The 13,213-nt window shown below is 39.5% G+C and overlaps 1 protein-coding gene and 1 pseudogene across 1 annotated transcript in view; both read right to left on the bottom strand.

The window, feature by feature from the left end:
• UBE2D1 (ubiquitin conjugating enzyme E2 D1) overlaps positions 1–2,362 on the bottom strand; it is a 38,569-nt gene extending 36,207 nt beyond the window's left edge. The window contains exon 1 of the mRNA XM_047702367.1: positions 2,102–2,362. Within this exon, the coding sequence (XP_047558323.1) occupies positions 2,102–2,125 (24 nt within the window). The 5' untranslated portion in view covers positions 2,126–2,362. The remainder of the gene's footprint in view (positions 1–2,101) is intronic.
• Positions 2,363–5,404: 3,042 nt separating this feature from the next.
• Positions 5,405–6,090, bottom strand: LOC125084700 (serine/threonine-protein phosphatase PP1-gamma catalytic subunit A-like; annotated as a pseudogene).
• Between the last annotated feature and the right edge of the window lie 7,123 nt (positions 6,091–13,213).

Below are 13,213 nucleotides of genomic sequence, written 5' to 3'. Positions count from 1 at the left end.
AAGAAAGGCTGAGAGTTAATATGTATCTTCTTTTGTTAGAACATGCAAGATTCAAGTAAGGATTTATATAAGGATGATATCAAAGATGGCTCTGTAACTGTTCATAAGGTAAACAGCACACACACTTTACTTGGACTGGCTTCTAATCAAGGAGGTGTAAACATTAAGTGTAGAATCAAACAAAATAACACCCCTTAAAGTACGAGGGAATGATATGAACATGTGATTATTGGAAAGAAGATTTGTGCAAGCCAACTTTCCTGATAACAGGAAAGGAAAGCCAAAGACTGGCACAGAGATGGGATGTTATGTGACCCCCCCAATTTATTCTCAAAATATCAATTTGTTACAGGCCTATCATCAATTCTATGTGATTTTTTTTAACCAAACAACTCAGTTATAAACCAATAGTAACTAATAGCTAAAAAAAATATGATTTGGGTGTATTCCGTATTATAAATATTTAGCATGGTGACTGACAATTGCCCAGTAAAGTATTTACAAATAATGTCCATTTTCTTTGACTGTCTACTTACTGTGGACAAATTCTACATTATTTAAAATCTATTGTATATGCAAAGTCTTGTGAAGAATTCTCACAAGTAGGAAATAAGGAAATGGAATTTAAAACTTCCTCGGAACAGGTGTATTGTTTCATTCAAATGTAAGCCAATATTACATATTATTAATAAGCATACCAGTCATGACAAAGATGCTGGTTAGGGCTTCAAAATTAGGGTAATTTTGAATGTGTAACTGCATCACCTTCAGGTCAGAAAACATGAATCAATAAATGCAGTTACCTTTCTGTTTTATAGAGAGAAGACCCTCAAATGGCACACACACAAAAACGGTATCCTACACATTCAGCATCTGAACAACAAAAAAGGCTGGACCTGAAAGTTGCTGTCCTCTGTACCAGAAGATGCCACCAGTTGTGACTGAGAATACAATGTGTATCTCTCCATCACTTCATGTCTTAAAAAGTTAATAAAATTTTTCTGTAGCATTGATTTCTTCTAAAATTATTTATACGGCATGCTGTTGGCTTAATTTACTGAAACACTCCCCATTTAAAAATAAATTCTCCACGCTCTCCATATACTATAAAACCTTCTTAAAACCTGTGTCAGTGAACAGACCCATAACCCAATAAGAAATAAAAGTGAACAGAAAAAAAAAAAAAATGGCCCAACCCCAATTTTGTAAGATATTCACATCTGAAACAGTAGCAATAAATACAGTATTATGCAAGAGAAGGCAATTCCTTACAGAGTTGGGATGGATAAATATTTGTTGAATGAATATATACATTTCTTCTTCATTCTATACTCATGTGTCAAAGCATCAAACAACTTATATTGTAGCAGTTTTTGTTGTGTCTCGAACTTTACATGTAAGTTTATCATGGGGGGAGGGGGGAACCTGTTTGGCTTGACTCACGATGAATCACAGCCAGGAGGTCATCTTGTTGTGTATCAGCAACTATGTTTTCACTACAGCTATGTGACCTGAAGTGGCAGCAGAAGAGGTACCAAAATAGAAGAGGCAAGAGGCTTCTCCTGGCGTCTGGGCCCCAAATGGGCTTTTCCAGCCCGTTCAGGGATCTGAAAAGGAGCCAACCGCAGAGGAGAAACGGAACAAACCCACAGCATCGAGGAGACAGCCTGCAGGCCCACCACACCTTCCTTGCCCTCGCAGGGAGCCCGGGGAAGCAAGAACAGAAAGGAACGGGTGTGGAGAAAACAGCATGACAGGGGCCAAAACTAGACCAGTGTAGGGCAAAATCCAGCGGTGACCTTAAAGCACAGATTTTGCGAAGGTCTGGAGCCACAGAAGGATCTCCACCCAGGGACTCCCGGCGCAGCTCCGGCGCTAGCGCGCAGCGGGGCCCCGGCTTCCAAGCTATCCGGGACTTGTTCCTGCTCCCACCTCACCTGTCCAGTGCCCGCTGGCCCCACCGGCATCTCTGGCCCCCTGATCCACGCGCACCCTCCCATTCCGTGCCCTCCCGGCGCGTCTTTCGAGACCATCGCCGGGGTCAGTGTGGGCAGGGAGCCGAAGCGCGCCCCGTCGCCCCAGGCCTGGCCCGGGCACTCACTTTCTGAATCCTCTTCAGCGCCATGGGTCAGGGAGGGCGGCGGGGACACCAGCCGGCTGGCGGCAGCTACAGGACGCGGGGGCGTAGGGTCTCGCGGGCTCGACTCGCTGGCTGCTCTGCTGGTTCAGCCCGGGTTCCCCGGCTCGCTGCTCGCTGCTCGCTGCTCGCTGGCTCGCTCCGGGCGCCAGTGCCTGTTCAGTGTGCGCCCGAGCGCGAGTGTGCGCGAGTGTGCGGGCGGGGACGCCGGCAAGACTCTTTTGTTTCCGCTTTTGCTTCTGGGAAGGAGTCTGCGCCCTCCCCGCCCGCGCCCCGCCCCGCCTGGCACACTGGGAAGTGTAGTTCCAGCCCTGTCCTCTGCGGTCTTCCCTGGGCAACGTCGGGTTACTCACTGCTGACTTCAACCCAAGCCTGGACTTAGAACTGCGCAGTCTTGAGTTGGTCTCTGCAGTTTGATTTTGATCAATTTATGAACCTAAAGTTCCCAATCTGTAAAATAGGAATAACAAATTAGCTCGTAAAGCACTTACAGGAATTTCCAATACAGAGATCCTGTTATTTTTACTTTTGTAGAGTGATTTCTCTTCTCAAACATACATAAATTGCCCAAATTTCTCACACATGCACAAACATACCCGTAATGACTCCTTACTTACCTCCTTAATTCCTATTTCAAAAAGCACCTCTATCCATGGCTACTCTCCCATGTCTCCTCCTTGGAACTCCAAATTCTGAGATTCACCATCATTATTGGCTCTTCTCTTCTTTCCACAGTACCTACAATCTACTCCCCACAATTCTCATGAACTTAAAATCTACTCCCCTCAATTCTTGTGAATTTGTGTGTTCGTTAAAATTTGGCTTCTACTTTCAGAACAAACAAAATCGGTTTTCACCAAGGTCAGGCTTGAGCTTCTAATTACCAAATCCAATTCACTCCTCATTCTTCCTAATGTTTTTGAATCATTTGATGACTGGCCATCCTTTTGCTTTTCAAAGCACTCAGGGACACTATCTTCCATGGTAACTTTCCTGGTAGCTGGGTCTTAAACTTCTCTGACTTTTCTTTTTCTGTCACTAGCTCCTCTTCTGAAGAGATAGAGTGCCCCAGAATTCCAAGCCTTGATCTCATCATCGATTTCTTCCTAGAAGATAAACCTCTTGGCTTCCCAAAACTGGGAGACTGCCCAGGGTGATTGGAGGAGCATGTGCTTTGTAGACTGATCTGTCTGACCACTTCCTACTGTTTGACCACGGCTAAGACACTTTAAACTAAGCCTCAGTTCCTTCACCTGTCAATAGAGATAATAATTCCTGGATATATCAAAATTAATTGGTATTAAAATATATAGTGCCAAACACAGTACCTAACATGTCAGAAGTTTTCTATAAAAATTACTTCCCTTTAGAAAAACAAATATTGTTTAAATGCCTATACTACCCAAAGCAATCTATACATTTAATTCAATCCCTATCAAAATACCACCAGCATTTTTCAGAAAACTAGGACAATCCTAAGATTTGTATGGAACCACAAAAGACCCCGAATAAACAAAGCGATGATGAAGCAGCAAAGTTGGAGGCATCAATTCCACCTTCAAGTTGTATTACAAAGCTGTGGTAGTCAAAACAGTATGGTACTGGGGCTCCTGGGTTACTCAGTCGTTAAGTGTCTGACTTCAGCTCTGATCATGATCTCAGGATCCTGGGATTGAGCTCCGCATTGGGCTCCCAGCTCAGTGGGAAGCATGCTTCTCCCTCTCCCACTCCCCCTGCTTGTGTTCCCTCTCTCACTGTCTGTCTCTTTCTATCAAATAAATAAATACAATCTTTAAAAAAAACCACTATGGTACTGGCACAAAAACACAGATACATAGATCAATAGAACAGAATAGATAATTAGAAATAAATTCACAATTTTATGGTCAATTAATCTTAACAAAGCAGGAAAGAATATCCAATGGAAAAAAAGACAGTTTCTTTAGCAAATGGTGCTGGGAAAACTAGACAGCCACATGCAAAAGAATGAAACTGGACCACTTCTCTACATCATACACAAAAATAAATTCAACATGAATTAAATTCAAAACGGATTAAACCTAAATGTGAGAGAGGAAACCATCAATATCCTAGAGGAGAACACAGGCAGCAACTACTTTGACATCAGTTGCAGCAACTCTTTATTAGATATGTCTCCAGAAAGGGAAACAAAAGCAAAAATAAACTACTGAGACTATATCTAAGTATAAAGCTTCTGCACAGTGAAGAAAACAGTAAACAAAACTAAAGGTCAACCTACTGAATGGGAGAAGATATTTGCAAATGACATACCCAATAATGGGTTAGTATCTAAGATATATAAAGAACTTATAAAACTCAACACCCCAAAAATAAATAATCCAGTTAAGAAATGAGCAGAAGACATGAACAGACATTTTTCCAAAGAAGACATCCAGAGGGTCAACAAACACATGAAAAGATGCTCATCACTTGGTGGTGTATGTAAATGATGAATCACTAAATTTCATTCGTGAAATCAATATTATGTTATATGTTAAATAACTGGAATTTAAATAAAAATTGGGAAAAAAGGAAAAGATGCTCATCATCAAGTTATCAGGAAAATGCAAATCAAAACTACAGTTGAGATATCACCTCACACCTGTCAGAATGACTAAAATCAACACTACAAGAAACAACAGATGTTGGTGAGGATGTGGAGAAAAAGGAACCCTCTTACACTATTTTTTTTTAAATAATGGCTTTGTCATTTTGAGTATATGGGAGAGGAAAGTATAATTAAATATACATCATACCAGTGATGTTGGCAATGTTGAGTTAACCCTAAGGTTGATAGCTGTAAAAACTAGTTTGTACATGACAAGACAATGAGAGGAAAAAAATCCCTTTTGAAACAAAATTTTTAAAAAAGTGTTCATAGTGGTTTACATCAACAGTATGTATTTTATGACAGTGACATGTACAGATTGAGCACCATAGGGCTCTCGTTATATCCTAAAGAAAACAAGCATTTATGTCATCCATGGGTTGAATTGAATTTTAAAAAGATCAATTGTATACTTATCCCTTATACAGGATAAACTGTTCTGAGGTGTACAGCTTTATCACCATCATTAAAGTTGCTTGTAAAGGACTACAGAATTAAAAAAAAAAACATTTTTATTTCTTGGGAGTGGAGAGTCTTTAATTTACTGTTATAACCAACAAATGCCATTCATTAATTCAAAAAAATGGAAGAGGGACCTCACAAACACACTATTTGAGCAAGCTGACTAATACACATTACAGTTTTCAAAATGAAGGTTATATGCTCTATGTTACAAGTCCCAACTAGACAGTGTCAAAATGACATCTATTTCTTTGCTTGCTTTGTGATCATACCCCTTGGAGGTATTACAGGTCTCATGGCATTCAGCTTCTTTTTCTCTGCAGGCTTTAAAATCTGAAAAGAACACATTAGAGTTTTGTCCACACTCATCATGGCACCTGCGTTGTCAAACTCTCCACAATGATTGGGTGCAGATAACAGAGCGACCAAGTGCCTCTTTGCTAAAAATTCATATTCATCTTCAACCACCTGGTAGGCTCCAAATCATGCTTATGGAAAAATTTTGCAACCACTTCTGTACCAAATGTGAAGGATACTCCTCTGTCATTTTCACCCCAGCCTAAGACATCTTTATCAGGGTCAGACCACAAAAGATCACAAAAAAGACCTTGATCTGATACATTAGTTGATTGTGCAATTCCCTGAATCTGCTCCATAGATTGAAGATCTGGTGATAAACCTCCATGACAGCAGAATATCTTCTTATCCATGATGGCTGCTATCAGTAAACAGTTAAAGTAGTCTGTGAAAGTTTCCCATAGTTTAATGTTATATCTTCTTTTACATTCATCATAATCCATAAATTCTATTGATGCTGGCACATTCATGGTTTCCTCTGAGAAAAAAAAAATAATTCTCAGGATATTTGATTTCATAAGCCTGTAAGAGACAGTCTCCAAGGACTGCTTTTCCCTTCTCGATGTAGTCCCCAAGAAATAGGTTGTTACTTTCTGGTGGGAAGCCACCATTCTCAAAAAGTTGAAGTAAATCATAGTATTGCCCATGGATATCACCACATATTTTGTATTGTACTTCAAGTTCTAGTAGGATGCGCTGACTGAGAAAGATCTCTTGGGACTTTAGCACAGTCCTCAGGTTTCATTTTCCTGTAGCTGGACATTCTTACCAGGCTTGGACCCTCTCCCTTCCAGCAATCCTTGGATGATGCTGTCCATGTTGAGTTTATCTATATCTGCTACTGTCTTCCCACTCTCAGTGGACCCTCCCTCAGCAGCACCACTACTTGCTCCAGCTGGGACTCCCACCAACTACTCCCACAACAGGAGCACAGAGGCAGTGGCAGCAGCAGTGGCAGAAGCCACAGTGACGGCGCGGGGGGGTGGGGAGTCGGGGGAGTTGGCTAACCCCCTTGCTCCCTGCTTCCTTCTTCTTTCCCTACTGGAACCATGAGAAGCACCCTCTTGCACTATTGATGGACATGCAAACTGGTACAGCCACTGTGGGAAACAGTATGGAGGTCCACCAAAAAAAGAACTCAAAAAAATAGAACTACCTTATTGCCCAGCAATCGCATTACTGAGTATTTATCCAAAGAATACAAAAACACTAATTCAAAGGGATACATGTGTCCATTGACTGATGAGTAGATAAAAAAAAAAAGAGGGGTATATATATACAGTGGAATATTATTCTGCTATAAAGGAATGAATTTTGCCATTTGCAATGACATGGATGGAGCTAGAGTGTATATGCTAAGGGAAATAAGTCAGCCAGAGAGAAACAAATTCCACATGATTTCACTCATGTGGAATTTAAGAAAAAAACAAACAAAAGGAAAAAATGAGAGAGAGAAAATAAAAAAACAGACTCTTAATTATAGAGAACAAACTAATGGTTACCAGAGGGGAGGTGGGTAGGGGGAAGGGTTAAATAGGAGGTGGGGATTGTGTTGATGAACACAGGGTGATGTATGGACATACTAAATCACTATATTGTATAACCAAAACTAAGATAACACTGTATATTAACTAACTGGAATTAAAATAAGTTAAGATAGAAAAAAAAAGTACTTCCTTGTTTTTATCTGTATGATAATGATCTCTTTCCAGCCCCCACTGTCAGTCCAGTTTCAGCCTTATATTTCCAAAAGCATATTGAATATGTCCACCTTTCTTCCCTGTGACCAGGGATCAGAGTCTGTTTACTACAAGGTCAGGGTGGAGGAAACCTTTTCTGGAAGCCCAAAACAATAGATACTATAGCATTCTAAAGGCTTACAAAGAGTAAGGAACAAAAATCCACTCATTTAACTTAAAGGAAAATGCCCAAAGGAATAGGATAGTGGAAGAATGATAGAAATAATTTATGGGATGTGAACATTAAATTGGAAGTCCCCCAACCATCCTCCGCAGGCAAAAACCCTAAGACAGTTCTGGAGCCTGATTACTCTTACTTTCCCTTCCCTGAGGTTTCCCTTCACTGGCCCGTTGGCCCATGCCATGTGCATTTTTCCAGCTCCTTCTTTGCTTCTCTTATACGTGGCTTGAGCTTGCACTTTTTTTGAAACTCACTTTTGACACTCTTCCAGCAACTGTTGTGCTGCTAAATGTTCACGTACTTTTGGTTCTCCCTATTTCATCTCCCTAAAAGGAACACTCTCATTGACGTAAATCATCTTTTTACTCTAGGCTATAAATTGTCAGCTGGTGAACAAAGTATAGGTTGACTAACAACGAGCTATGGAAAGTTTGAAGTATTTTTGGACAAAAAGCATTCTGAAGCACACCAGCAAGATAGATGTATTTGGGCTATTTTGATGCATCATTTTTGTGCTCTAGAAAGTGGGACCCAACACCCACATTACTCTTCTTTTTTTATAAGGCAAATATGAGAGTGTCCTGGAAATAAGGGAGAAACAGTCTGGAATTGGGTACTAGCTGCTTTGGGAAGTTTCTTTCCCAAAATGACAGCATTTGCATACCTATCATCAGCGAAAGTACTCTTGTCACCCTTTCTACTCCTTCCCCAATTCGGAACCACCATTCTGATTTCTGTCACCATAGATTAGTTTTGTCTGTTGTTCAATGTCATGTGCATAGAAAAATACAATAATACTCTTTTGTGTTTGACTTTTTAAAGCTTAAGTAACATTTTCCAAATTCTCTTATTTTGTTATATACATCCGTAGTTCATTCTTTTTAATTGCTGGACAGTATTCATGGTATGAATATACTAAATTATTTTTTCTCCTGTCTCAAGTTGATGAACATTTGGGTTGTTCCCAGCTGGGGTTTATTACAAATAAAGCTGTTATGAATATTTTTGTACATCTTGTTTTATAAAGAATTGTTTACATTTCTCTAAGATAAAACCTTAGAATTAGAATTACTGGGTTATGGAATAGTATATGTGTAATATAAGAAACTACCAAAAAGTTTTCCCAAGTGGCTATATAATTTCCAATTTTCACTTTTGATCTCTCTTTGACATTTCCATGGGTCATTCAGAATTATAGTGTTTAATTTTTAAATATTTAGGGCTTTTCTAGGCATCATATTGTTATTAATTTCTAACTTACTATGTCAGAGAACATACTCTATAAGTTCAGTCTTTTGAAATTGATTCTTATTTCATGCACTAGGCATGTGGTTGGTCTTGAAAAAAATTCCATATGCACTTGAAAAAAATGTGACTTTTATAAATATTGGGTATAGATTTCATGAACAATCATTCAGGTCAAATCTTTGTCCTTAGTAATTTTCATCCAGTTGTTCTACCAATTACTCAGAAGAATGATAAAAATCTCCAAATGACTAACTATAGATTTGTCTGTTTCTCCCCTCAGTTCTTTCAAATTTTGCTTCATGTATTTTGAAGCTCCAGTGTCAGATTCATGCACATCTATGATTATTATGTCTACTAATAACTGACCATTTTTAACTTTCTAAGTTTTCATTTGGGATTGTACATGCTGTCTTAAAGTCTAACTGTGTGATATTAATACAGTCACACAATCTTTTATTTATTGTTTCTTTATTAAGTTCAATTAGCCAACAAATAGTACATCATCAGTTTTCCACGTAATGCTCAATGATTCATTAGTTGCATCTAACACCCAGTTCTCATCAGGATCACATTCCATCCTTAATGCCCATTACCTGGTTACACCATTACCACAGCCCCCTCCCTTCTGCAACTCTCAATTTGCTTCTTGGAGTCCAGATCTCTCATGGTTTGTCTCCCTTTCTGATTTCTTTCCATTCAGTTTTCCCTCCCTTCCCCTATGGACCTCTGCACTATTCCTTATATTCCACATAGGAGTGAAACCATATAATAACAGTCTTTCTCTGATTGACTTATTTCACTCAGCATAATACCCTCTGATTCCATCCATGTCAATGCAAATGATGGGTGTTCATCCTTTCTCATAGCTGAGTAATATTCCATTGGATAAATGTACCTCATCTTCTTTATCCATTCATCTGTTGAAGGGCATTTCAGCTCCTTCCACAGTTTGGCTATTGTGGACATTGCTGATATGAACATTGGGGTGCATATGTCCCTTCTCTTCACCACATCTGTATCTTTAGGGTAAATACCTAATACCTAATACTGCTGGGTCATAGAGTAGCCCTATTTGTAACATCTTGACGAACCTCCATACTGTTTTCCAGAGTGGCTGGAGCAGCTTACATTCCCATCAACAGTGTAAGAGGGTTCCATTTTCTCCACATCCTTGCCAACATTTGTTGATTTCTGTCTTGTTAATTTTGGCCATTCTAACTGACGTAAGGTGGTATTTCATTGTGGTCTTGATTTGCATCTCCTGATGGCAATATGGATCATTTTTTTATGTGTTTGTTAACCATTTGCATGTCTTCTTTGGAGAAGAGTCTATTCATGTCATCTGCCATTTCTTGACCTGATTATTTTTTTGTGGAGGGTTGAGTTAGAGAAGTTCTTTAGACATCTTGGGTACCAGCCCTTTATCTGTTATATCATTTGCAAATATCTTCTCCCATTTCATAGGTTGCCTTTTAGTTTTGTTGACTGTTTTCCTTCCTGTGCAGAATTTTGTTCTCCTACGAAGTCCCAGTAGATCATTTTTGCTTTTGTTTATCTTGTCTTAGGGATGTGTCTGGGAAGAAGTTACTGTAGCCAAGGTCAAAGAGGTTACTGCTTGTGCTTTCCTCTAGGATTTTGATGGATTCCTGTCTCACATTTAGGTCTATCATCCATTCTGGGCTTATCTTTGTGTATGTTTCATTCTTCTGCATGTGGCTGTCCAATTTTTCCAGCACTGTTGAAGAGACTTTCTTCCACTGGATATTCTTTCCTGCTTTGTCAAATATGAGTTGACCATGGATTTGAGGGTCCATTTCTGGGTTCCCTATTCTGTCCCACTGATTTCTGTATCTGTTTTTTGTGCCAATACAATGCTATCTTGATGATCATGGCTTTGTAATATACCTTGAAACAATGCATTCTGATGCCCTCAGGTTTTTTTTAAATTTTTTAAATTTATTTTTATAAACATATAATTTTTTATTAGCCCCACGGGTACAGGTCTGTGAATCGCCAGGTTTATATACTTCACAGCACTCACCATAGCACATACCCTGCCCAGTGTCCATAACCCAACCCCCCTCTGCCCAGGCACCCTCAGTTTGTTTTGTGACAGTAAGAGTGTCTTATGGTTTGTCTCCCTCCTGATCCCATCTTGTTTCATTTATTCTTTTCCTACCCCTCAAGCCCCCAACATTGCATCTCCACTTCCTCATATCAGGGAGAACATATGATAGTTGTCTTTCTCTGATTGACTTATTTCGCTCAGCATAATACCCTCTAGTTCCATCCACGTCATTGCAAATGGCAAGATTTCATTTCTTTTGATGTGAAGCCCTCAGTTTTTGTTTTCTTTTTCAATATTCCCCTGGGGATTCGGGATCTTTTTTGGTTCCATATAAATTTTAGGATTGTTTCTTCTGGATCTGTGAAAATGTCGACGGAATTTTGATAGGGATTGCACTGAATGTGTAGATTGCTCTGGACAGCATAAATATTATAACAATGTTTATTCTTCCAATCCATAAGCATGGGATGCTTTTCCATCTCTTTGTGTCTTCCTCAATTTCTTTCGTAAGTATTCTGTGGTTTCTGAAGTGTAGATCTTTTACCTTTTTGGTTAGGTTTATTCCTCGGTATCTTATGGGTTTGGGTGCTATTTTAAAGGGATTGATTCCTTCATTTCTTTCTCTTCAGTCACATTGTTAGTGTATAGAAAAGTAACTGATTTCTGTGTATTGATTTTGTATCTTACCAAGTTGTTGAATTGCTGTATGATTTCTAGTAATTTTGGGGTGAAGACTTTTGGGTTTCCACATAAAGTATCATGTCATCTTGGCGAAGAGAGAGAACTTGGCTTCTTCTTTGCTGATTTGAATGTCCTTTATTTCTTTTTGTTGTCTGATTGCTGAGGCTAGGATTTCTAGTATTACATTGAACAAAAGTGGTAAGAGTGGGCATCCCGGCTGTGTTCCTGACCCGAAGGGAAAAGCTTTCCGTTTTTCCCACTGAGAACATTTGTTGTGGGCTGTTCATAGATGCCTTTTATGGTTTTGAGGTATGTTCCCTCTCTGTATTCTGAAAGAGTTTTAATCAGGAAAAGATGCTGCATTTTGTCAAATGCTTTTTTGCATCAATTGAGAGGATCAGAGGGTTCTTGTCTCTTCTTTTGCTAATGTGCTCTATCATGTTGATTGATTTGTGAATGTTGAACCACCATAAATCCCACCTGGTCCTGGTGAATAATCCTTTGAAGGTACTGTTGAATCCTATTGGCCAGGATCTTGTTGACTATCTTGGTGTCCATGTTCATCAGGGATATTGGTCAGTAATTTTCCTTTTTGATGGGGTCTTTGTCTGGCTTGGGGATCAGGGTAATGCTGGCCTCATAGAACGAGTTTGGAAGTTTTCCTTCCATTTCTATTTATTGGAACACCTTCAGTAGAATAAGTATGATTTCTTCTTTGAATGTTTGGCAGAATTCCCCTGGGAAACCACCTGGCCCTGGACTCTTGATCTTTGGCAGGTTTTGACGACTGTTTCAATTTCCCTGCTGGTTATTGGTCTGTTCAGATTGTCTATTTCTTCCTGTTTCAGTCTTGGTAGTTTTTTTTTTTTTTTTTAAGATTTTATTTATTTGTCAGAGAGAGAGAGAGAGAGAGAGAGCGAGCACAGGCAGACAGAGTGGCAGGCAGAGGCAGAGGGAGAAGCAGGCTCCCCACAGAACAAGGAGCCCGATGTGGGACTCGATCCCAGGACGCTGGGATCATGACCTGAGCCGAAGGCAGTGGCTTAACCAACTGAGCCACCCAGGCGTCCCGTCAGTCTTGGTAGTTTATGAGTAACCAGGAATGCATCCATTTCTTCCAGATTCTCTAGTTTGTTGACATATAGCTGCTGGAAACAAGTTCTAATAATTGTCTCTATTTCCTTGGCTTTAGTCCTGATTTCTCCCCTTTCGTCACGATTTTATTAATTTGAATCCCTTCTCTTTTCTTTTAGATAAGTCTGGCATAGGTTTATCAATTGTATTAATTCTTTCAAAGAAGAGCTTCTAGTGTCATTGATCCATTGTACTGTTCTTCTGGTTTCTATTTTGTTGATTTCTGCTCTAATCTCTATTATTTCTCTTCTGCTGCTTGGTTTAGGCTTTATTTGCTGTTCTTTCTCCAGGTCCTTTAGGTGTAAGCTTAGCTTGTGCATTTGGGATTGTTCTAATTTTCTGAGAGCAGCCTGGACTGCTATATACTTCTCTCTTAGGACCGCCTTTGCAGTATCCCGTAAGTTTAAATCGATGTGTTTTCATTGTCATAGGCTTGTATGAATTGTTTAGTTCTTCTTTAATGCCCTGGTTGACCCATTCGTTCTTTAGCAGGATGTTCTTTCACCTCCAAGTGTTTGGGTTCCTTCCAAATTTCTTCTTGTGACGAGTTCCAGTTTCAAATCATAATGGTCTGAAA

The sequence above is a fragment of the Lutra lutra genome, chromosome 14 (genome assembly GCF_902655055.1).
Source record: "Lutra lutra chromosome 14, mLutLut1.2, whole genome shotgun sequence".
Taxonomy (NCBI): domain Eukaryota; kingdom Metazoa; phylum Chordata; class Mammalia; order Carnivora; family Mustelidae; genus Lutra; species Lutra lutra.
Note: the sequence above shows the minus strand (reverse complement) of the source record. Positions and strands in the feature narration are given on the sequence as shown.